Source organism: Aedes albopictus, chromosome 3 (genome assembly GCF_035046485.1).
Source record: "Aedes albopictus strain Foshan chromosome 3, AalbF5, whole genome shotgun sequence".
Taxonomy (NCBI): Eukaryota; Metazoa; Arthropoda; class Insecta; order Diptera; family Culicidae; genus Aedes; species Aedes albopictus.
In genome coordinates, this window is record NC_085138.1 from 298172332 (window position 1) to 298198789 (window position 26458).

At 39.8% G+C, this 26458-nt stretch overlaps 1 protein-coding gene across 3 annotated transcripts in view; it reads left to right on the top strand.

The window, feature by feature from the left end:
* The window catches only part of LOC109417087 (sodium/potassium/calcium exchanger 5), a 104607-nt gene that overhangs the window by 36708 nt on the left and 41441 nt on the right, over positions 1-26458 (top strand). Inside the window, exons 2-6 of one of the 3 annotated variants that reach the window (XM_029863705.2) lie at positions 11960-12133; positions 12318-12505; positions 12611-12797; positions 13011-13088; positions 16386-17063. In XM_029863705.2, the coding sequence (XP_029719565.2) occupies positions 11960-12133; positions 12318-12505; positions 12611-12797; positions 13011-13088; positions 16386-17063 (1305 nt within the window). Of the gene's footprint in view, positions 1-11959; positions 12134-12317; positions 12506-12610; positions 12798-13010; positions 13089-16385; positions 17064-26458 lie in introns of those variants that run through there. The other 2 variants (XM_029863707.2, XM_029863706.2) reach the window with 2 other exon arrangements.

Genomic DNA, 26458 nt, shown 5'->3' on the forward strand with positions numbered 1-26458 from the left:
ACGGAAGGGTTAATGGTATTCATGGGGACTTTTCAACAACATTCCAAAGGCATTTTTGAAAACAATTTTTGGAATTCCTAAAACAGCTTTAAAAAAAATGAATTCCCAAAAATACCTCTAGAAAATTCAACATTTCATTTTTTATAGGTTCTGGTAAGATTTTTTCTCATTTACATTTTTTGTAAGTTTTATTTACAATTCCTCCTGAAAAGGAGTTTGACATAAATTTTGAGTAGAATAATAAAAAAAATATCAGAAATTTTGAAAGACCATTTCGATTGGGTGGCTCCAGAAAAATATTCAGAAATTGTTTGACAAAGTACCTACACAAATTTGTCAAGCACTTTTCAAAATTTGTTCACGTCTTCCGTTGAGAATTCAGATAAAAATAAAGACAAAAAATCTATGACATGTAAAAAAAAAGATCATAAATTCGTGCTGTATTTCGGTCTGAAATTCTGCCTAGAATCATTTTAGGAAATCCGCTTAAATTTTTTTTTCGGAGTTTTTACGAAGTTTCACTTGATGTTATTTTAATCATTCTGTCCAAAAAAGACTGCTAAAGGAATCTCGTCAGACATTTATCAAGCCTTTTTCTAGAAATTCTTTCCATGGATCTAACAGACAACAACAGTTCAAGCCAGTTTCTGAAGTCATCAGATTTACTAAAAATTTCTGTAGCTTACGGGGAATATTTTTAGAAATTTCTCTTTAAAGCCCACAAAGCTTACCTGACAGAATCTATTAAAAGACCTTTGAAAATTCTCCTCAGAATTCTATAGTTTATTTTACATTTAAACAATTCAAACAAAACCTCAGTTTCGAGTAAATAAGGCTTAAAATTTTTCACCAAATTTTCCTCCCGTACAATTTTACCAATTTACAATTTTCCAGCACTTCAATAGGAATTTTATAATTACTTCGTGCAATGATTGGACATAAATATCAACACATCTGGTAAAGTGTCTTCAATAAAATATAATTATTAATGTAAGAATGTCTAATGACAATTCCCGATAATATCAAAACAGTTCAGGAGTCCGGAAATCTTTTTTTTTTGTTTTCAAAGAATTTATAATATACATGTTCAATAACAGTTATTTCTAATATTTTGCTCGAAATTTTCCAATAGGAGGAAATCAAAGCTTGTTTTTCTCAGAGATGGCACCACCACATTTGAGGTAAAATTATTTTTCTTGTATGGACAAATCGCTGGCTTGCACTTGTTCCGCATCGCAGCGATTTGTACCCTGGGGTAAAAAGTTGCAAATTAGATACAAAATCATTCTCCCTATGCGTTTCTTCCGGATTCTTTGCAGTAATAGAGAATTTATTGCACCACCATACAAATTTCAAGCCGTTTACCTCATTTTTCCTGACTGGCATTTTCCACCCGTGTTGTGCATGATGTTTCGAGTGGATAGCTGCCGGGTGGCGCCGCTGTATATGTGAAAAATACATGGAACGCGAGCGCCATCTATGATTCCGTAGCGCAAACTTTTCTGCTTGTTTACACCAGTGTTGAAAAATTCATTTCGCCCCATCTAAATTCAATCACCTACAGCTAATTTTAGAAGCTGAACCAGAGAATATGGTATATGAAAAACTTGTGCAGCTAGACTAGTTCTGCGAGAAAGTCACGGAAAAACTGCTATTTTTCGAATATTCAAGGTAAATGTCACGAACTAACTTCGAAAAATCCCAATGATATTCACGGTGAATATCATTTGGCATTTTTCGAAGGTAGTCCGTGACATTTACCTTAAATATTCGAAAAATAGCAGTTTTTACGTGACTTTCTTGCAGAATTGGTCCAGCCGCACAAGTTTTTCATACACCATATTCTCAGGTTCAGCTTCTAAAATGAGCTGTAGGTGATTGAATTCAGATATGACGAAATGAATTTTTCAGCACTGGTTTACACTGTCATAACGTTTACCACATTTATCAGAAAAGCGCCTCTACCAACACTTTAGCATAAACGCAGCTGCTTGCTGCTCATTCTATTTAAGTTTTGTTTTGCTTTTTACAGTGAATTTCTTCAGAAAAGTTTGAACGAATTACTTCAAAAAATTCTCCATATAGTGGAATTCATTTTTATTTACTGCATAAAACTCTTTTTGATGATCCAAAGGAAATTCTTTTCGAAACTTGCTTTTGACAGGAATTAGATTATACCTTTCACGACTGGGGTTTCTTACTTAGTAGTTTTTTTTAAACCACACAACAATACACATAAGATGCGACGCGAGACAGGACACAACACTTATAGTTCTTGCAACAAATTAAAAGGATTTAAATTTACCTTTTAAGTCGACCGGTTTCGGGCTCGACGTTGCCCATCGACAGGACGATGTCCGACTGATTACATGGAGCACTAAATACAATCGTACTGCGCACAGTACTCGTCGAAGTTGTTGTTGTTTCACTGAATTCTCAGCTTAGTCAAGTTGAAGAGGGGGGATTGTATTGGAGGATCGTCTTCGTTCATGAGAGGGCGATCAGCTGTGGCGATGTACATAGATTCCCAGGCGTTTAGTTTTGCAGCTTTTCTAACGTTCTTCACCAACTTAGCGTTCTCCCAATCCACAGCATGGTCCAAATGTGTGGTGTGTACTGCTACACTGGATTCATTGGTTCGTTCATTTTCGACTGCGTGTTTATGCTCACGAAGGCGAATTTTGAATTTCCTCCGAGTTTGTCCAATGTACACCGCAGGGCAGCTCTGACACGGTATTTGGTAGATCCCAGATTTTTCCTCCGCTGGGACCTTGTCTTTCAAGTTGCATAACAGGTCTTTCAACGTGTTGTTACTTTTGTACACAACCTGAAATCCATCCATCAGATTATCATGGAATTATTTCGTGTGAAACTAAATTACACTTTTTTAAACCTTCTTTTCAAACAGCTTCAAATTATTGCGTATTTTTGGAAGCTCTACAAACCCAGGGGAAAATATCGGGAAATTGCATAGTGATACGGGAAAAAGTCGGCAAAAATGCGAGAATTTCTAATTAGAATTTTTGTGGACACCCAGTTTTAGCTACCGCGACGCTATTTGAAATTTTCAAAAACGTCCCGGTGCTCCAACACATTTTTACAACGTATTTCAATCAATCTTAGTTAGCTTTCAGATCAAACATTTAAATACGAAATCGTAAAAAAATAGTATGTTTTTTCTGGAATCGCAAGGATTTTTTTCCAAAGTGTTATTTTTGAAACAAAAATGATAAAAATTCTATATACATTCTTGAGATTTCAAAGCCATTTAACTTTAATCGTACAGTGACCCCACACCGATGAATAACCTTAATTATGTACACTATTTATGAATCACCGTGTTGATCAAATGAGTGATCCATAAACTGTGGTCATTTTGCCGATTCATAAATTGTGGGGTCACTAATAACTCAACAAATTAAACAGAAGCTTGAGTACATACATCTAAAACTAAAACATTTCTTACATTTTCACCAAAAAATACTAAAACTGGTGCATTTTTTTTTTAGTTTAGGTATCACAAAACTATAGAAATATTTTAAAATTCTGCTAGAATTTCAATACAAACTTTTCAAGCTCCAATAGATATGCCAAGTAGTACTACGGTTAGTGAAAAATGTCATCTGAAAAGTTTGAGACATCTTGGAGACCGGAAAACTAACAGTAAATATTCTGAATAAAAAAGTTTAGAAAAGTTCTTGAAATTTCGAATTTTTGAATTATAAGAGTTAGTTCTTTTTTTTTTTGCTAAAAAGCATGTGGTGCACTTCAGAGCTTCCCAAACTGAGCGCCGCCGTGGCACCCTGGTGTACCTTGAATCTTTTTGACGATTTGCAGTCTAGAAGTAAATTTCAAATCGGTAATCTATAGAAACGACGCATATTCAAATTACAATACTTTCTAAGAAGCTAGATACAGTTTATTTATTTATTTGATAATTCAACTGATCTTATATGATCTTATTAAATAACTTATTCTAAAGTACAACACAATCATATCACTCTCACATATTATAATCAAAAACAATCAGTTAACAGATCTTTGCATTCCCAGCACTACATTGTAGTACAAATAGCACCAAATCGTAATTAGACGCATTTGAGTCAAACTTCATAAGCGACACGTTATTCAAATATAAACCACAATTGCGAAGAAAAATGATAACGAACATCCGACACTTCCTTCCTTCTCCAATAAATTTCAGTTGTTTCTCAATTCTACGCGCACCCTCCCGCATCTACCTTGCTTCATAAAGAGTTTGCAACGCTTTACATATCAATATGTGCCGTCGTGGACCTACCAACAACCATCCTCGGGTAACTGGCCTACGGGAAAACCTACAAAGGCCGCGTGTGTAAAAGATTTCGCCAGATAAAATCAAATTGTGTCGCACGACATCGCCGACGATTGTTTGTTTTATAAACAGTGTTTAATAATAATTAGCATCACTGACAGTATACGGGAGGAAGTGTGCATTTCAAATGAAGGAGCTCGAGAGGGGAATGCGATTTTTTTTCTTTCCCGACGAGAGCTCTCGCATCTAACTCGTGGCTACGCTTATCTTTGGGTATGCATCCGATTTATGATCTTCCAGCGTAGAATGAATGGCTCCGTTGACAACATGCTAATTTATTTCGTGAGGCCCGCCTGTCGCGAACTACAATGTATATGGCGTGGTGGTGGCAGATAAGTAAGGTCACCCACCACCAATGATGAAGTGGGCTACAATTTCGGGCGCCAGTGGTACAGTCGGATATGAAGTGGATAATCGTTCAATTGTATGCTTCTCAGTGGCCGTAAATGTAGCACGTGGTTCTACAGCACCCAAGGATATCCACGTGGGCTTTGAAAGTTGTGCTTCGAGTATATTTGACAACATTAAACAAGGCACCTGAACTTACAAAACCAACTTATAGAGAATTCATCAAGAAGAATCATCAGAGAATACAAATATGGCTGCCACAATGGCCGACTTGGTCCCCTACTCACGTTTTTAAGACCATCAATCGTGAAAATTTGTAAACAAATGCTCTCGATTTGGAAAAGCTACCTCTTTTTTTTTTCTTGAACTTGCCTTGACGACTGGCTAAGACCACTAGTTGGCCCATCTTGCAAAGCTGCCTCTTTTTGCAAGAGAGCAAAGTCAGGATAAACAAGTGCGGCTTGGTTCGATGCTTCGTTTGTCAGATTTGTGCCTCTAAAGTTTGTATGCAAAATTGCAGTGGAATTTTTTGATGTTTCATCTTAAACACCAGGGCAAAAATAGGAGGATTAACTTATGATTGAAATTGGGCAACTTGTTGCAGTTTATGGAGATTTTTGATAAAAATATTATTACAGACGGGAGACTGGATTGGTGGTCTAGTGGCTATTGCTTCTGGTTCATATGCAGAAGGTCCTGGATTCAATCCCTGGCCCGTCCCTTTCCCCTACTTTGTATCTTTCTCTATACTTTCATCCGCCTCTCTACATATCGCCCCCTTAATGCTAGAACTAGGTAACTCGTTTTGGAAAGTACGTTTGACGGTTTTTGTCCACTTTTTGTTTACCTTGTTGTGGTAAATCTCACAGGCAACGTAAACAAAAGTTTGTTTACTCACATACAAGTATAAGTCGCCCCTTAATGCTAGAACTAGGTAACTCGTTTTGGAAAGTACGGATAAAAATGGCTGGTAAAACTAATCCTGCTATAAAACAAACACTTTGTTGGTCCTAAAAGAAGAATCATTATGTGTTTTTGTAGTTTCAATCGGCAAACTTTTGTTTATTGTGGTGAACGTTCAACTGTAAACAAATCGCTCGCGATTTCGCAAAACCAGTTACCTAGTTCTAGCATTAAGGGGACGATATACTACTCATGTATATTCACATGTCCATAGCCATCGCTAGAACAGAAACGGCTTAAAAAAGCCGTTTTCCTTCCTTCCAAACTTTCACAGCACAGTGTCTTAAGTCTATTAGATAACGCATACAAGCTATGCAATCAAACGAACTGTGCCACATCTTCATAATAATAAAAACACACAATTCTATTACCTCACCCTGGTATCCACGCACCAATGTGTGTACCTTCTGCCAACCAAGTCCCACGAACACTCCGACATCCGCATGAATTTGTGCTGACGCAGAGGACAAACGATTGCCAAACGACCTGCAACTTGACGTGGTAGATATCTCATTGGTTCCTTGTGTGAGTGTAGCTGGTCTGGCGATACTGGAGTAGCATCTACGGCGGTCAATCAAGCTCAAACTCAAGCTCAATTTTTGATAAAAATATTACTACAGGAATATTGCAAAGAATTCCTTGGGAATCTGAAAATCAAAAAAAAAAATCCAGAAGTAGTCCAAATACGCGTATCAGTCAAATGTTAAGCAAAATAGGGTGGAATGAAAAGGTACAAAACGGATTACACTCATTCAAAGCGGGTATTCTGCTTAAAGGGTTCGAAAAGTCGGTACAAGATTGAGGAGTAGTTAATTGAAAAGGGAATTCCGGATCAACGAACATTTGAGATTATTTTTTGCCGAAATTTTGTAAGGAAAAGAGTTTTTTTCTGGCTTGATCGAATTTATTCGCGGAGTTTTGAGTCTAAACAAAGAAAAGTTTCATACGAATTTCATATTTTTTTCTGGTGGTAGAGAACTCCTGAAGGCAGTTTTAGTGAGATGCATGATCCTCGAGGATACCATGAAGATTTTTCTGATCTTTGCTTATATCTCGGAGCTGGCGGTCTTGCCAGCTAAGAATTGTGTGCTTAGCTGGTAGTGCAGCCTGTGCATGGTTCTCCTTCCAACTTCAGCTAGATTGAGGAGGTACGTCCCGAGAGTCTGTTCAAAAAGGAGGTGCGGCTACCAAGATGGTAGCCCCATCAGCGTGATCGTTCCAGTGTTGGTTGGGACGTTAAACAGAACTGGCACAATGGCCCTCCGATTAGACATGAGTGCTGGCGCAGGCCCAATAAGTCACCCGTAAAAATTTCCATTACGAATAACATAGGAGAAAATACGACTCGATATAATCGGCAAAGACCCACGCGATGAAATAAGGACTACGTTTGGAAACTCGGAACATGGAATTGCAAGTCACTTAGCTTCGCAGGATGTGACAGGATAATCTATCGACGAATTACATTCCCGCAACTTCGACGTCGTGGCATTGCAGGAACTTTGTTGGACTGGAAAAGCGGGCATCGAGCGGCTACCTTCTACCAATGCTATGGCACCACCAATGAACTGAGAACAGGATTTATAGTGTTGGGCAAGCTGCGACAGTTGATAGTTAAGGGCCGTTTCGTCAACTACAGCATCATGAACGTGAGGGCTGCAAAACGGTGACTCGATAAGGAGAGCGTCAACATAGCTCTGGTCCTCACAAGTTCCTACCTCATGCTTCCACGGGTCAAACGATGACAAAGACCGCCAGAGTTGTGTGCTTAGCTGGTAGTGCAGCCTGGGCACTGTTATCCTTCTGACTTCAGCTAGATTGAGGAGGTACGACCCGAGCGTCTGTTCACCAAGAAGGTGCGGCTCAAACAGCGTCTGTTCTGGCATCCAGCGGCTGAGTAAGAAACGCTTCACCACGCCCAGCTAGATCCAAGCTGGTAGCCCCATCAGCGTGGTCGTCCCAGTGTTGGTTGGGACGTTAAACAGAACTGGCACGATGGCCCTCCGGTGAGACAGGAGTGTTGGCGTAGGTCCAATAAGCCACCCGTGAAAATCCCCATTGCGAATGACATAGGAGAAAATACGACTCGATACAATCGGCAAAGACCCATGCGACGAAATAAGGACTACGATTGGAAACTTGGAACATGGAATTGCAAGTCACTAGGTTTCGCAGGATGTGACAGGATAATCTACGACGAGGAGCGGACCTGGTGTGATGGTTAGAATACTTGACTATCACGCCGAGGACCTGGGATCGAATCCCACTCCCGACAAACTCGCAAAATGTGAGTTCTTCCTTCGGAAGGGAAGTAAAGCGTGGGTCCCGAGATGAACTAGCTCAGGGCTAAAAATCTCGTTAATACAGATAAAAAAAAATCTACGACGAATTACATCCCCGCATCGATAACGTGGCGTTGCAGGAACTTTGTTGAACTGGACAGAAAGTGTGGAGAAGCGGGCATCGAGCGGCTACCTTCTACCAAAGCTATGGCACCACCAATGAGCTGGGAACAGGATTTATAGTGTTGGGCAAGATGCTACAACATGTGATCGGGTGGCAGCCGATCAACGTAAGCAGGTGCATGTTAAGAGTTAAGGGCCGTTTCTTCAACTACAGCATCATCAACGTCCACTGCTTACACAAAGGGAGACCTGATGACGAGAAAGAAGCGTTCTACGCGCAGTTAGAGCAAACATACGATGGTTGCTCGCCGCGTGACGTGAAAATCGTTAACGGCGACATGAACGCGCAGGTAGGAAGGGAGGAAATGTACAGACCGGTAATTGAGCAAAACAGCCTGCACGCCGTATCGAATGATAACGGTCAGCGATGCGTAAACTTTGCAGCCTCCCGTGGTATGGTAGTCCAAAGCACCTTCTTTTCCCACAAAGATATCCACAAAGCCACCTGGAGATCACCCGACCATCAAACAGAAAACCAAATCGACCCCGTCGGTTAGGTAAATTCTTCTCGGATATTTATAACCAATGTCCGCACATACCGCAGTGCGAATATAGATTCGGAACACTACTTAGTCGCTGTATGCATGCGCTCAAAACTTTCGACAGTTATCACCACGCGTCGAAGTCGAACGCCGCGGCTCAACATCGAGCAACTTCGTAACGTAGAAGTGGCTCAAGACTACGCGCAGCAGTTAGCAGTGGCCCTACCAACGGAAGAGCAGCTTGGCGCAGCTACACTTGAAGATGGCTGGAGGGACATCCGATCCGCCATAGGTAGTACCTCGGCTACAGCACTAGGCTTCGCGACTCCGAATCACAGAAACGACTGGTACGACGGCGAATGTGAACAGTTGAAAAACGAGAAGAATGCAGCATGGGCGAGAATGCTGCAACACCGTACGAGAGCGAATGAGGCACGTTACAAACAGGCGCGGAACAGGCAGAACTCAGTCTTCCGGATGAAGAAGCGCCAGCAGGAAGAACGAGATCGCGAAGCGATGGAAGAGCTGTACCGCGCTAAGGAGCCTCGTAGCCGTGCGGTTAGGGTCACCAACCTACTAATCGCACCATGCTATGGGGTGAGGGTTCGATTCCCGCTCCGGGTGATGAAACTTTTCGTGAGAATAGTTTCTTCTCCGTATCCACTGGTGCATGCTCCGTGTGTCCCTTGTCTAATGTTTAAGTTTCATTCAGTCTGTGCAGCCTCTGGCTGAAGACGGTGTCCGCGTCTTTTTTTAAGGACACACGGAAGCTACGAGAAGCTGAACTGCTCGCGCAGACCCATTGTGTCACAAGCTGACATGTGCCGAGACAATCACAGGAATCTTCTTACGAGCTAGCGTGAAGTGGTCGAGAGGTGGCGGCAGCATTTCGTTCAGCACCTATATGGAGACGTTGTAAGCACCGAAGTTGGAGTGGTAAGAGATCTAAGAGTACGTGCGCAGGACGAAAGACTTCCGACCCCTAACCTCTAAGAGATTGCGGAGGAGGTTGGCCGGTTGAAAAAAAAACAACAAAGCCGCTGGAGCAGATCAACTATCAAGCGAGCTTCTAAAATACGGTGGAGAAGCACTGGTGAGAGCACTACACTGAGTTATTTGGGAGGAGGAAGTATTACCCGAGGAATGGATGGAAGGTATCGTGTATCCCATTTACAAAAAGGGCGACAAGTTGGATTGCGGGAACTATCGCGCTGCCTACAAGATACTCTCTCAAATTTTATGCCGCCGTCTATCACCGATTGCAAGAGAGTTCGTGGGGCAATATCAGGCTGGATTTATGGGTGAACGCGCTACAACGGACCAGATGTTCGCCATCCGCCAGGCGTTGCAGAAATGCCGCGAATACAACGTGCCCATCTGTACATCACTTGTTCATCGATTTCAAATCGGCGTATGATACAATCGATCGAGACCAGCTATGGCAGATTATGCACGAATACGGGTTCCCGGAAAAACTGATACGACTGACAGGCTTGTCCGCACTGAGCGCATAAAAATTCTGCTCTTTTGATTTACACCACCAAGACCATTGTATTTATGCAATCTTCCTATCTTACCTGATAGAAGGATGTTTGAATATCCTAAATGCCATTTCGAACTGTCAAAAAATCGCACCGCAGTGCTGCACTGAGCGTGCAAAGAGAAATTCACTGGGGTGAATTCACCCGGGTGAAAATCTCATTGCGCACACAGTGTGGCACTGCGGTGCGATTTTTTGACAGTTCAAAATGACATTTCGGATATTCAAACATCCTTCTATCAGGTAAGATAAGAAGATTACATAAATACGATGGTTTTGGTGGTGTAAATTAAAAGAGCAGAATTTTCATGCGCTCAGTGCGGACAAGCCTGAGCGACAACAAAGCGACGATGGATCGAGTGATGTGCGTAGTTCGAGTATCAGGGACACTCTCGAGTCCCTTCGAGTCTCGCAAGAGGGTTACGACAAGGTGATGGTTTATCGTGCTTGCTGTTCAACATTGTTTTAGAGGGTGTAATAAGGAGAGCGGGGATAAATACGAGTGGAACGATTTTTACGAAATCCGTTCAGCTGCTTGGTTTAGCTGATGATATTGATATTATAGCTCACAAATTTGAGACGATGATGGCGGCGGAAACAATTATCCGATGAAGTTAAGTATCTACAAAACGCTGATTAGACCGGTAGTCCTCTATGAGCACGAAGCATGGCCAACCAAATCTACACCGCGAAATCGGGAGGCTACGGTGGGCGGGTCACGTTATCAGGACGTCGGATGTCAACTAAACTTCTCGCGAGTCATCCATTCGGAGTGAGGTGGGTCGATCAAGTGGAGGATCGGTTGGCGGACCCTTCGCAGAGTGCGCAACTGGAGACGCACAGCCATGTACCGAGTAAAATGGAGACGACTCCTACGCACAGCAGAGGACACTCAGGCCTTAGTCTGACCGGTAAGTATGGAATTCGTTGATCTGCTCCGGGATTATACGGAGCGTAACAATTTGGTTCATACATCCGACACGGAATCCTGCCTATTTTTCGCTGGAGAATCGTGTCTATTTTCTCGTGTACCCGATTTAGAAAAACATTGCAGAGAACATCGAGAACAATACATAGTAACACACAGACAGATCCCCCTTCTTGGGAATCTTCATCATCATATCATATCCTTTTAACTTCTGACGCAGTGGCTTAATTTCCCCAACAGGGGAGAAAAAAAATGGTAATCATTTAGGTTAATGGTAAATTTTTGAGCAAATCATCTTTTTGGGTTTTGGGTCCAAAGTCACGCCCAGGCCTAATGTCAACCCAACTGATGGTATCTTCCAAATACATAGTCTAAGATAAAAAATAATAAATACTTCTGACAAATAGAGTTGGTATACAAAGATGCATTACCAATGGAAATAAATTCAACGGCAATAAAAACTTTCTTATGTCCCACAGAATGTAGCACTAATTGTTGTTAATTCGTCTCAATTATAAGTAGTGAGACGCCGCTCAATGAAGTTGTATGAACCGTTGCGCAGCATACATTGCTTTAATTAGTGCAAACCCAAGAAACTGGAGAGTAGGTACTCTATCCTTCAGAGTACGCGGGTAGCAGCAATGGGCTTGGTTGGCGCGGTTATTCAAATTGGATTATCTACTCCCACATGACCTCAACGCGTAGTACAGTCCCACGGTATAGTGACCAACTCTTGAATCTCAGACGAAAGTATCGTCGTCGTGCGCGGAATCTGATGAGATTCATTTGCCCGTTGATACACGAATCGTTTCGGCTATCGCTGATTGCAGCTGACTTATTTCCGTCTTTTCTCCTAAAGCGTTCTCTTGTTTTCCACAGGGCTGAACTGTACTCCACCTGCGATAGAGGACTTCCCGCCAGACCTGTTCACAGTGCATCAGAGACAGAACGGGGCCATAGTGTTACACGCACTTGCTAGTTTATATTTATTTGTAGCTTTGGCTGTAGTATGTGATAAGTATTTTGTACCTGCCGTCGAAAAAATATGCCACGGTGAGTCATATGTCCGAGCCGCTGAGCTGTTTTGATGGGGGCTGCACGGTTGATAAGTAGCCAGTTTAATTCGTTGAGTCATGCAGGCGTTGGCGTTCAATGCGCTTGACCTGTCAACGAAAAAAATATATAATTGTGACAAATTTGCAGTGCTAATTTGAGTTGATATCGTTATATTCCCAAGCGTTAAATATGTCAAACGATGTGGCGGGAGCGACGTTTATGGCTGCGGCGACGTCGGCACCCGAGCTGTTCGTCAACGTGATTGGAACGTTCATCACCGAGGGCGACATCGGCGTTGGCACCATAGTGGGGTCAGCGGTATTCAATATCCTGGCGGTGGCCGCCTGCTGTGGGATCGGTGCTGGAATGGTAGGCATTAATCGAAATGAAGGAACTGATTCCATCAGTCTCCTACCTTGATTTTTCTCCGGCCGGCCTCACTTGTGTATGTTTGCGTTTGCATTTTTGTTCCAGGTAGTTCCACTCGATTGGTGGCCGCTGACGAGAGACTGCCTTGCCTACGGCATCACGGTGGCAATACTGATTTGCATCATCCACGACGAACGGGTCGAATGGTATGAGGCACTGATACTGGTGCTGCTCTACATCGTGTACATTGCCGTGATGTACTACGACAAGGCGTTTCAGAAATGTGCCAGAGGTTAGTTACAGTTTTTCCATATTTTCCTGTTTTTTTTTTTCTCTCTCTCTGTGGGAATAATGGGGAAATGGGAAGAATCATGCTGTGTTGTCTAATTGATTCGTAAGAGTGGATACAATCGGGTTGGAGGTCAATCTTTTAATCAATGTTTTGTGTTTAATCTTGATATAACAATAAAAGTTTTATTTTTACTTTTTTTGTGTTTGCACACAGATGGGTTAAAGCACGCACGCACTCGCAGATCACAAGATGCATCAAGTAGTTTAAAATCGGTGTCCAGTAAAGAACAAGGTAAATGGGTTCATGATGCACATTAAGTCATTCAAAAAAAATAGGTGATAACTTACAAAACATTGCCAATAACTAATAACTAATAACTAATAACTAATAACTAATAACTAATAACTAATAACTAATAACTAATAACTAATAACTAATAACTAATAACTAATAACTAATAACTAATAACTAATAACTAATAACTAATAACTAATAACTAATAACTAATAACTAATAACTAATAACTAATAACTAATAACTAATAACTAATAACTAATAACTAATAACTAATAACTAATAACTAATAACTAATAACTAATAACTAATAACTAATAACTAATAACTAATAACTAATAACTAATAACTAATAACTAATAACTAATAACTAATAACTAATAACTAATAACTAATAACTAATAACTAATAACTAATAACTAATAACTAATAACTAATAACTAATAACTAATAACTAATAACTAATAACTAATAACTAATAACTAATAACTAATAACTAATAACTAATAACTAATAACTAATAACTAATAACTAATAACTAATAACTAATAACTAATAACTAATAACTAATAACTAATAACTAATAACTAATAACTAATAACTAATAACTAATAACTAATAAATAATAACTAATAACTAATAACTAATAACTAATAACTAATAACTAATAACTAATAACTAATAACTAATAACTAATAACTAATAACTAATAACTAATAACTAATAACTAATAACTAATAACTAATAACTAATAACTAATAACTAATAACTAATAACTAATAACTAATAACTAATAACTAATAACTAATAACTAATAACTAATAACTAATAACTAATAACTAATAACTAATAACTAATAACTAATAACTAATAACTAATAACTAATAACTAATAACTAATAACTAATAACTAATAACTAATAACTAATAACTAATAACTAATAACTAATAACTAATAACGAATAACTAATAACTAATAACTAATAACTAATAACTAATAACTAATAACTAATAACTAATAACTAATAACGAATAACTAATAACTAATAGCTTAGGTTAAGGAATCCGAGGAATTTCTGAAATTTCTCCATGGAATTCCTTAGGTAATCTAGCTGGAAGGAATGTTTATATTAATCCTGGAAATAATGCTTGGAGAAACCATGGAAAGAAATCGTGGAGAAATCCCAAAAGGACCTCTTGGAGTCTCGTAAGGAACCCTAGAAGAAATTTCTTAAGGCAACTTCTGGAAGAATACCAGAAAAAAAAACTGCTGGAGGAATCCTCAAGGAACTCCTGAAGACATTTTCGGGAAACTGTTGTAGCAATTCCCGGTGAACTCCTGAAGGAATTTCCGGTGAACTCTTGCAGAAATTTCCAAAGATGGGAGGAATTTCTGGAAAAATTTCGTAGTAACTCCTGGATGGATTCCCAGAGATCTCCAGGAGGTATTTCTGAGGAACTCCTGGAGAAACTTTCCAGGAACTTTTGAAAAAAAAAAATCTCGAAGATCTTCTGGAGGAATTCCCGAGGAACTCTTGGAGAAATTTTCGAGTAACTGCAGCAGCAGCAATATCTGGTGAGCTTCTGAAGGAATTTCCTGGGATTACCTGCAATATTTCTCTGAAAGCTCCAGGAGGAATTTCCTAGTACGGCCTGGAGAAATTTCCGAGGAGCTGCCGGAAGAAACCTCGAAGAACTTCTGGTAGAACTCATTGAAAATTTCCAGGGAACTTTTGGAGTAATTCACGGGACACACCTGAAGAAATTCACGGAGTACTCTTGGTGGAATTCTCGAGGAACTACTGGAGGAATTTTAGAGGAAATCCGATAATATTTCGGGATATTTCCTGGTGGAATTCCTGAGAAGTTCCTGAAGAAATTTCCGAAGAACAAGAACAACTGAATGCCTGAGGAACTCCTGGAGGAATTCGCGAGGAACTCCCTAAGAAATTAACGAGAAACTTCTGCAGCAATTCCCAGTGAACTTCAGAAGTAAATTCCGAGAAACTCCTGTAGAAATTTCCGAGGGACTTCTTAAGGAATTCCTGAGGAACTTGACGAATTCCCAAGGAACTTCTGGAGAAATCCCGAAGAACTCCTTGAACAATTTGCGAGGAAGTCTGAAGAAATTTCCGAAAATCTCGTGCAGAAATTCCCGGGGAAATTCTTGAGGAGTTTTCAGGGAACTCCTTGAGGAATTTACGGGTAACTCTTGGAGTATTTTACTGGGAACTCCTGTAGTAATTCTTGGTTAGCTATTGAAGGAATTCCAGAGGTGCTCCTATCTGGAGAAATTTCTGGAGAACTCCTGAGGAAATTCCCGAGAAGCTCCTGAGAAAATCTTGAAGATCTTCTTGAGGAATTCCCGAAGAACTCCTGAAAAAATCTCTTGGAAAAATTCCCGAGGAACTGCAGCAATTCCCGGGGAGATCCTGGAGGAACTTCTGCAGGAATTCCCAAGGAACTCCTGAAAAATATCTTGAATACCTTCTCGTAGAAGTTTTCTAAAGAACTCTTGGAGTACTTAATTCCTAAAAAAAGCGTCTTCAGGGAAATTTCCGAAGAAACTTTATGGGAGTTTTAAAGCACATCCTTAAGTATTTCCTTCTGGTCCAGTTTTGGTAACATCAGTTTTCTTACGAGGTTAAACTTACCTTTTTGACGCAGCTGCGTCTTCTCGGACTACCTCCGAAGATCCCCTATTTCTCTGGGATTCACAAGCTATATTAAGCCTGTTTAGTTTCAACTTATTTTAAAGACTTTCGCTATTTTCCAGACACTGACGGCTTCCCCTAAGAATCCTCACGTTCTAAAACCATTCCTAGATTAATTAGTTATTATCTGGTATCTGGTTATCCATGATTGTTCCAACATCCCCCAGGAACTAGCTTTTTCTTCCCATAATCATTAGCTCCCTCGTGGAGTGTTTGCTTCTGTGCGGTATCTTTTGATGCCTCAAGGAATGATCAACTTCTTCTAGCCTAGGTCCTTCCTGTTTGTTTATTCATCTTATTTACTGATGTCTCCGTAATTCGTCCAGCGTCATATGGAATTGATTATAGACGAGCCAGACGAAGTTATTTTTAAGCATTTCACAGACAATTGAAATAGACGTTGGTCTTAACCTTATTGACGCTGACAACGAAGTTTACACGTCATGACAAACTGATCTCACATTTCCCTAACTGCTGTGCATGGCTCGAGTCTTGTACTAATCAATTTGCATTGACCTTAATGTGCATCATATAGCCACCGCACAGCGTTCGTTTTCTGACTCTTTCCTTTCGTCCCGCAGAAGCAATTGATGCACATCTTCCGCTGCGAATAAGCCACTTCCAGCAGAATGGTAATTTGAAGAATGTTACTCACATCGACGCGAGTAGCACCGAATTGACGTCATCAAATCTGGAGATGCAAATTAAGGCGATCAGTGCCAGTGGTGGTGCAGTACCAACACCGGTAGTGGCCCTAGCGGCTGCCACCGTACTCATCAATGATCAACAGCAACAACAGGGACAGCATAAGCAGCAGCAAATCAAACGGCGGCACAGTGCCGGAAGTATGAACGGCACAGCCAGCCTGGACGACGATGACCAGCCGCCTCCACCACCGAGTCCCTCGACACCGCCAGTTTCGTCGGCGAGTGCGGAATCGATGAAGCACTCGTTGAATGGCGATCACCAGGAGAAGGAGGTCGCAGGGACGTTAGGAAACGGGGCAACCGGAGCAGAGTCCGCTGACGGTGCCGATGATAAGGACGAAGAATTCCAGCTGTTCAAGTATCCCTCGGGCCAGAGCAAACTGCGGCAGTTCTCGTGGATCATTACGTGGCCCATCTATTTGCTGTTTGTTTTCACGATTCCGAACTGCGCGAAGCCACGCTACAAGAAATGGTTCCCGCTGACGTTCATCATGTGCATCGTTTGGATCGGATCGCTGTCGTATGTGGTGGCGTGGATGATTACGATTATCGGTGAGTACTAAATTCAATAGTAGTAAAAAGGCATTGAACTTCTTGCATCTATAAGTATTCCGGATTTACGCAATGTTGATTTCGGATCCCGGGATCGGTTTTCATTGAAAGCTCTTCAACAGTGACATTCACGAAATCCATCCATTCCTTAAATATTGAAGTTCAAGAACATCTAGCTTGTACCAATGGCAGCGATGCTTGTTTTCATGGCTTTTCCGTTATGGATTGTTACATACTATTGAAGTTTCCAAGTGCAGAGAGATCTACAAAATGCGAGAATTATGATTTACACGATGTTATGAAGTTCTAGACGGTAAACAATTCGGACGTTATGTCCACGCTAATTGGAGTTTGAAAAAAAAGAATCAAATTTTATACATTATTGAATTTATGTTTTATTATCCTCGTAAATACTATATACAAATCATGTCATTCACATTGTACTACAAGACACAAACACATGTTATTCAAAACATTGGGAAAATAGATTTCTAACATCATGGACTGTCAATTGCGGTTGCACGCTCTCAATGCCAACATTTGACAAATCGTGACATAGTCCATGACATTCGTCCCGTATTACCATCATTGGCCGTATTCTTTCAAGAGCCACCAGTTGTCGATCATCTGATCCAGTAATTTCCAACTTCTGTAGATCAGCTTCAGGACTACCCAGGAAATCAATATATTCATCGATGGGCCCTAGATCGTTGAATGCGTAGCTTTCCAAAAACAGTCGGAACGGTAGATTCCCTTGGGCCAGCTCCGGTTGCAAGCCCAAACGTCCATACAGATTGTAGTATATGTTCATTGCTTCGTTGGTTACTTTCACTGCATCCTGGTAGGCATTCAGCATCAGGAGATAAAATGCGTAGTCCTCCAACGTCTCTGCGTATATTCTACTCGTCGATCCAAACTTGTGCCATGCCCAACTCACTGCTTGGGTGATCAAAAGCTTCGCTTGGTACGATCTTTTCATGCCCAGGCAGCTTTTGCCTAGTTGGCGAAACGTTCCGATGATCGTCTCGAACGAGCAAACTTCATCTTCCAGCAGTTGTAGCGCCAGTAATCCTTGTTCGCAGCTGTCGTGGAACTGACATGTTTCGAAGTAGCTCACTGCTAGAGAACAGTGCAACTCTACCATTAAACCTGTTGGGATCGATGCTGCTGTCATTCCTACAAAAGTGTGAAGTTCCTCAATGGCGAAGGATGCAGCTTCTTCCCGGTTGGATAGCGCTAAAGCGAGAACCATCACCTTTAAAACTTGCAGCACCTTCATCGGGTATCCAAAGGTTTGAGCCTTGGCGATGTTGAGCAGTACGATTGCTTCGGCATGCCATCCTGATTCCACCAGGAAGGTTCCTAAGTTGAGCAAAGAACGGAATCCTAGCAGGTGCTCGTTCGGCAAACCATTGCACTGGTTGACGATGTTACTGATATTGACCACCATGGTCCAAACGAAGTTTTTGATCGATTTTTCCAGCCATTGGAAATAGGTTGTCAGCTTCACACTGGCATTGGGATCCTCTCGAAGAATTTTGCAAACGTTGAATGGATTAGACAACAAGTGCCGCTGTAGTTCGATCCGATCCGGTTCGTTGCAGGTCTCATCCAAAACTTTCACCATGAATGAAATTGGATGGTTCTGCAATTTTACGGCTAAGCTTCCTTGCGATATGTCCAAGTTGCACTCTCCTCTGTGATGAACATCCTGGGATGATGACGAGCTGCTACTATACGAGTTGCTTGATTGATGGCCTGGTGAAAGATCCATGTTTTAAATCTGCGTTTCGACTACTTTCCGACAATATGCAAAGAACAACTGATACTGCTGGGGTCAATTATTCTTGCTTAAATATAATTCAAAACTGCAATCAAATATGTACCTATTCGAATGGAAGACAGTTTGGTAGGTAGGTTTGGCGTTTATTAAAGAGGAATATTTCCTACCCCTAATGAATGTAGGTATTTTAAATTATACCTGACTCAAGGATGTTCATGCTGGTAGTATTGCTCGAAACATGTTTTCAATGCGCTTAGTTTGAATATTGATATAACATTATGAAGTTGAACCTAATGTTTGTATTATCGTCATATTGAATGAAGTTTGTATCTCTTTTAAGTGTTGAGGTTCCGGCAATTATATTACCGTACACAATGCTGCGAAGCAAATACCACGACTGATTTTACGAGTCAATGATGTTGAAGACTCATTTCTTTCAAATAACATTCCTAATAAAGAATCAATAAAATTCATTTTAAATAATATTTTTACAGCTGAGTATGACATCCCAGAATCTGAGAAGCATCCAAAAAGTAAATTTCTGTAGAATAATATACAAAGTTTTAATAACACCCTATCGATAACAGAAAATGCCTTAAATCAACTCATTTTACAGGAGACATTTACGAGATTTGAGAGGGTTTATGATGGGAGTCCTATGCGGTTATTAGCTGGGATCTGATAAAATTGGGTTGAATATTTTTTTTCAAACCCCCTCATTGGAATCCTTTAGGAACTCCTTCCAGGATTTTTGCAGAAATTCCTTATGTCCATAGGAATTCCTTCTGAGAATCCCAGAACACAAATCTTCAGAAAAAAATCCCTGAAGGAACTTCTAGATGAATTCCAAAAGGAACTGCTGGCTAAACCCCGTGAGAAGCCCCAGGAGCAATGCTAGACAGAACTTTTTGAGAAATCTTGAATAAACCCCTGGAAGAATCGCAGAATGAGCTATTTGTAGAGTCTTAGAGGGAACTCCTGGGGAAATCTTGTTTCAATTTCTGAAGAAAACACGGAAGAAGTTTTTGAAAAAATCCCGGAAGGAATTTCTGAAGGAATCCAGAAAAAAAAAACTTCCGGGAGATATCCAGAGAGCACTCCTGGTGAAATCTGAGATAGAAAATCCTCGCGGAATTCGCAGACATCCTGGAGGAATCTTTGTAAAATTGAATGGAGGGATGCCGGAAGAAGTTCCTGGTGGGGTCCCGAGAAAAAAATCCTGGATGAATCCCAGAAGGTACTCTTAGAATAGTCCAGGAAAGAATTCCTGTAGGAATTCGAAAATGATCTCCTGAAGGAATCTTAGAAACAGCTCCTTGAGGGGTTTTGAAAGAATGACATAAGGAACTCCTGCAGAAATCTCTGAGTGAATTCCGGAAGGAATTCCTAAAGGAAACTCAGAAGGAACTCCTGGAAGTTCTTATGGGATCTCAAAAGAAACTTTGGTTGAAATTTCTAGAGAGATGTCCGAAGAAACTCCTGGTGGAGGAGAGGAGAAGAAACCTTAAAAGAACTCTTGAAGGAAACCACTTAGTCCTAGAACAACGTTAGAAAAAAAAACTCAATCTCAAAATCTCAGAATCTCAAAAGGAACTTTTGGAGGAGTCTTAGAAGGAACTAGGAAATGCTACGAGAGGGAGGGAGGTGCTAAAAATCGCTTAAAAAGCTAGCCATTGATGGAAGCTCCCTATAGTACATAGCTTGAAAACTTCACTAAAATTTTCGCCAAAGTCGGTATTATGTCGTTTTAAATTGATTTTTGACAAAATTGTTTCTAAAAAAACGGGATACAAAATATTGTAAAAAAAAATCAATTTTGGTTCATTTGATTTTGTAGAGCTTCATTTCGATGAAGCTTGATTCATTTAATTTCATGATTGGGGGAATCGTTAGATATGCCGTATACACTTATTATTTACCTCACCCTAAAATCAGTCTCGTTATTAAGGCTAATGATAATAAAATTTACCTTGCTTGCACTGCCCATAATCGCATAAGAGTAACATTCGACAAAAGTAGGCATTGGAGAAAATGGTGCCCAAAGATTCAACTTTCAACAATATGAAAATGAACCTAAATTTTAAAAACTTCTCATAAATTCGTAATCAATCGTTTTGTAATAAATTTTTCTACAGCACATCTTATATGCTAGACGAATAGTTAGAAAAAAAAATTGGACCTGATTATGATTGATAACACGCTTCAAAGCCAGTCTATTTTTGAAACTTGAAATTTTTATTCAGGTAATCGGAAGTACTTGTGATTTGATGATGATTCCCGATATTAACTCAAAACCAGCAAAAAATGCGAATGTTACAATTATGCAGTTATGGGCAGTGCAGTTCTTGTATAAAACTCGTTCATTTTTTCCTGTAGGTACTATTCTGCTTTTATTATTGTTTCTAGTAATCTGCAAATATGACATACCTACCTATTGTATGGAAAGCATCTTTGTAGGTGATCAAATGGAAAGTTTATCTAGCTAATCAAATGAAAGAACCCATGCAATAGCGGTTCCCTACCAACAAACCACTGTCTTCAGAATAGCGGTAGCATCTATCAGTAATGTAAAAGGTACTTTCTACAATTGCAATTCCACAGGTAGCAAGGGATGTGGGGGTTAGGTGGACATATGGAGTATATGAATAGCCCAGTCAACACAGGATCGCATATGCTGTTGAAAAGGAAGCTGCAATGGAGGCGATATGGGTACACTATACACGCGGTTAAATGTCAACATGTTCATACAGGGGATAGACAAAATGATCGGGACAGGCGAAATTTTCACTTCTCAAAAAATTTTCAAATTGATGTAACTTTTCGAAAAGTGCATAAAATATTCTCAAATTTTTACTGTAAAATGATCAACTAATTGTGTATCAGTGGTTCAATTTTGGGAAAGATCGGGCTGATCTGCACAAAGTTATAAAGATTTTAGAAAAATGTATAATTATCCGATAGCCAACTTTAAGCTGTTATATCTCCGGATTCAATGAACCGAATGTAATGAAATTTTGACCAAATATGACTTATATAATAAGCCCTGAAAAACCTTTGACTAAACATAGAATTCTCAACGCCAAAGAAAATTATAACGATTAGATTATTTTTTTTTTTTTTAAACACAAAACTATCCAAAATTTCATATCGTTTCAAAATTCAAGATACTATTTATAGTTCATTCAAATTCCCTCTAAATGAGTTGAATATAAATATGTTCTGAAGAAAAATATAAACATAGCCGGCAAAAAATTAAAAAAGTAATAAGATGCATATTAAAAATAGACCAATTTACTAAAAAATCATAAAATAAATCAAATCGCTATAACTTTTTCGCTTATTTAAAATTTCAAATTGTATCGAACGTTTTTCAGAGCTCATTATATAAGTCATAAATGGTCAAAATTTCATTGCCTTCGGTTCATTGAATCCGGAGATATAACAGCTCAAAGTTGGCTATAGGATAATAATAACTTTTTCTAGAATCTTAATAACTTCGTGCAGAATAGCCTGATCATTTCTAAAATTGGACCACTGATACACAACTAGTTGATCATCTTACAGTGAGAATTTGAAAATATTTGATGAACTTTTCGAAAAGTTACAGCAATTTGAAATTTTTTTGAAAAGTAAAAGTTTTGCCTGTCCCGATCATTTTGTCTATCCCCTGTATATTACCTCCACTTTAGCATCCTATTCTACATCATGTTGGCTGGGAAAGTGTTGTTTGCCTGCAATTAGGGTCTTGTACCATTTGGGCAAGTGTACCTATTTTGGGCACTTACCTCTATAACTAAGTCAATTTCAAACGGATTGATTTGAATTTTTGTATAAAGCTAGGCACGTACAGTACCTCACTATATACAAAAACTGAAATCAATCGGTTTTAAATTGACTTAGTTATAGCGGAAAGTGCCCAAAATAGGCACACCTGCCCAAATGGTACAAGACCCTATTGTGTTTAGAATTTTTTTTAACGATTGCAGATTATGTCATAGCGTGAATCATTATACTTTGGCTGAACTTTCAATTTAAACACTTCAAATTTTGTATACAACTGGTCAAGTTGTTTTTTTTTTTATCTGTCCTTAGCACAACATTGTGCTGCCCGCTTAAAGTCCGTGCGTACAAGCCACCTGTATCTAAACAAGAATGCCGTCGTACTTGTCCTCTTTATTATTTGAAAGTTGCACAATCCCAATTAATTTAAGAAATCCCATTGCATTTAGCATACAAACTTAAGAGGCACAAATCTGACGAACGAGGCATTGAACCAAGCCGCGCTTGTTTATCCTGCCTTTGCTCACTTGCAAAAAAAGGGTCAGCTTTTCCAAATTGTGTGCATTTGTTTACAAATTTTCAAGATTGGTGCTCTTGACAACATGGGTCGGCCGTTGTGGTACCCATATTTGTATCCTCTGATGTTTCTCCTTAAGTACATGTTTGTTCTATAATTTAATCATTTGCGCAGTGTATTGAGCCTTTCTAACAGTTTGCTTAAGATTCCATGTCACATATCTCTCTTGTGGCGGAATTAGACGAATATGAATGTTTTGGTAAATTGGGGTATTTTCATCGATGATAAACACTATCCAATAATAATGTTACTACTGAAGATCTGCAGCTTACGTGGCTGATCACCAAATCAGACTAAATCTTTACAGATCACACACTTAATTTGAAATGCCGGGATCTCAGCATTTTCTCAAACTTTCGCCGAGATCCGCACAGCCGAGCGCTCGGCAAACAACAATATAACCGAGATCTCAGCAACTTTGACAGTTCATTACTGAGGTTCGGCAACTGTTTTGCTGAGAATCAGCTAACAGATGCAGTTTTAACTGAGATATCAGTTTTTGAGTTTACTGAGTAGTCGGCTGTGCGCGGAAAGCCGAGCCCGCGAATATTTTTTAAGTGTGCACAAATGGGCTTGCACTTGTGAATATCTTTCTCGTTAAAGATCCCTCATTACCATTTTCTAAAAAGCTACTTTTTTCTGAGATTTTCATCTTTTGTGTCTATTATTGTTTATTATTTTCCAGATACTTTCGTATTTCGTATTGCGGTGAAATTTAAAACGTCATATTCTTCTTCTGTCTGGTTATATGTTTCCTCAGGAGCTTATTGATCATTGAGCACTTCCACAATTAACACAGCGAAACAAAAAGTAACTATTGGTTTGCCTCAAAATTGAATTTGATAGTTTTGAACGATTTATGTTTGGTACGATATTTCCCATATCTACAAGTCACCCTCCAACAGATGCATGCAAGTTTACTTACTAACATAAAATGCTTAAATCCTTCAAATTTGATTTGGTTAAACGAAATATTTTGCATGAGTCGTTAATTTAAATTTTCATTGACCAATTTACCCTTCGATGTCAAAAAAATATTTCCATGTTTAATGGCTTGCAATAGAAAAAGCCAAAAATCGCTTATTTTACCCTTTAAATTGAGGTATAGCTCAATATTGTGACGTGCTGGAGCAAATCTGAGCCCGGATTCGGATTCAGCGGCCTAAAATCTGTCAAAGGCACACTCTTGAGGTAAAAAAATGTTGGGTCGTATAATATTTGCAGTACTTTCCCGTATGAATGTGTGTATTGTTTGGCAAGTACAATGATACGCTCTGGGATTGGGATTCAGTTCGATGTTCAGTTGTGAAAAATCTTGCCACATCATGATAAACCTATCCAATTTATTCATGAACATACAACTTCAAATTTCTGAACAATCTGAAATAACTTTTTTTATTTTTTAACTCGTTGAACGAAAAGTGATGAAATTATGATCTTCAAATGGGGACTACTCTATGAGAAATCTGCTATCAAAAGCTATGATAGTAATCATTTGGAGTGTCACAATAAAAAACACAACGCGTATAATTTTAGTTTTTCAATACGCATTCGAAAAAAGATACGAAAATGTGTAAAATAAATAGTCGCGAAGAGGGAAAAGTTCAACAGTTGACTTGTTTTTATCCTATCGATGATATCCATATCGACGGCAAAACACCGGGTTTCGTGACCATTCGCTGCCTCGAAATTATGGGCTTATGCAGAGGTAATGTCCAATTGCTTCAGAGAGCGACCAATATATCCAATAATTGTACAAAATGCAAGAATAATTATTTACGAGTTTATGATGTTCCGACAATAAATAATTCGGACGTTATGCCTACGCTAGTTGGTGTTTGAGAGAAAACAAAAGTTCATATTTTTCAATTTTAGATTTTTATTTATTACTATCATTAATACTATATACAAAACAAACCATTCACGTCGTACAGCAAGACCCAAACACATATTATTCAAAACATTGGGAAAATAGATTTCTAACATCATGGACTGTCAATTGTGGTTGCACGCTTTCAATGCCAACATATGACAAATCGTGACATAGTCCATGACATACGTCCCGTATTACCATCATTGGCCGTATTCTTTCAAGAGCCACCAGCTGTCGATCATCTGATCCAGTAATTTCGAACTTCTGTAGATCAGCTTCAGGACTACCCAGAAAATCAATATATTCATCGATGGGCCCTAGATCGTTGAATGCGTAGCTTTCCAAAAACAGTCGGAACGGTAGATTCCCTTGGGCCAGCTCCGGTTGCAAGCCCAAACGTCCGTACAGATCGTAGTATATGTTCATCGCTTCGTTGGTTACTTTCACTGCATCCTGGTAGGCATTCAGCATCAGGAGATAAAATGCGTAGTCCTCCAACGTCTCTGCGTATATCCTGCTCGTCGATCCAAACTTGTGCCATGCCCAACTCATTGCTTGGGTGATCAAAAGTTTCGCTTGGTACGATCTTTTCATGGCCAGGCAACTTTTGCCTAGTTGGCGGAATGTTCCGATGATCGTCTCGAACGAGCAAACTTCATCTTCCAGCAGTTGTAGTGCCAGTAATCCCTGTTCGCAGCTGTCGTGGAACTGACATGTTTCAAAGTAGCTCACTGCTAGAGAACAGTGCAACTCTACCATTAAACCAGTTGGGATCGACGCTGCTGTCATTCCTACAAAAGTGTGAAGTTCCTCTATGGCGAACGATGCAGCTTCTTCCCGGTTGGATAGCGCTAAAGCGAGAACCATAACCTTTAAAACTTGCAGCATCTTCATCGGGTATCCAAAGGTTTGAGCCTTGGCAATGTTGAGCAGTACGATTGCCTCGGCATGCCATCCTGATTCCACCAGGAAGGTTCCTAAGTTGAGCAAAGAACGGAATCCTAGCAGGTGCTCGTTCGGCAAACCATTGCACTGGTTGACGATGTTACTGATATTGACCACCATTGTCCAAACGAAGTTTTTGATTGATTTTTCCAGCCATTGGAAATAAGTTGTCAGCTTCACACTGGCACTGGGATCCTCTCGAAGAATTTTGCAAACGTTGAATGGATTAGACAACAGGTGCCGCTGTAGTTCGATCCGATCCGGTTCGTTGCAGGTCTCATCCAAAACGTTCACCATGAATGAAATTGGATGGTTCTGCAATTTCACGGCTAAGCTTCCTTGCGATATGTCCAAGTTGCACTCTCCTCTGTGATGAACATCCTGGGATGATGACGAGCTGCTACTATACGAGTTGCTTGATTGATGGTCTGGTGAAA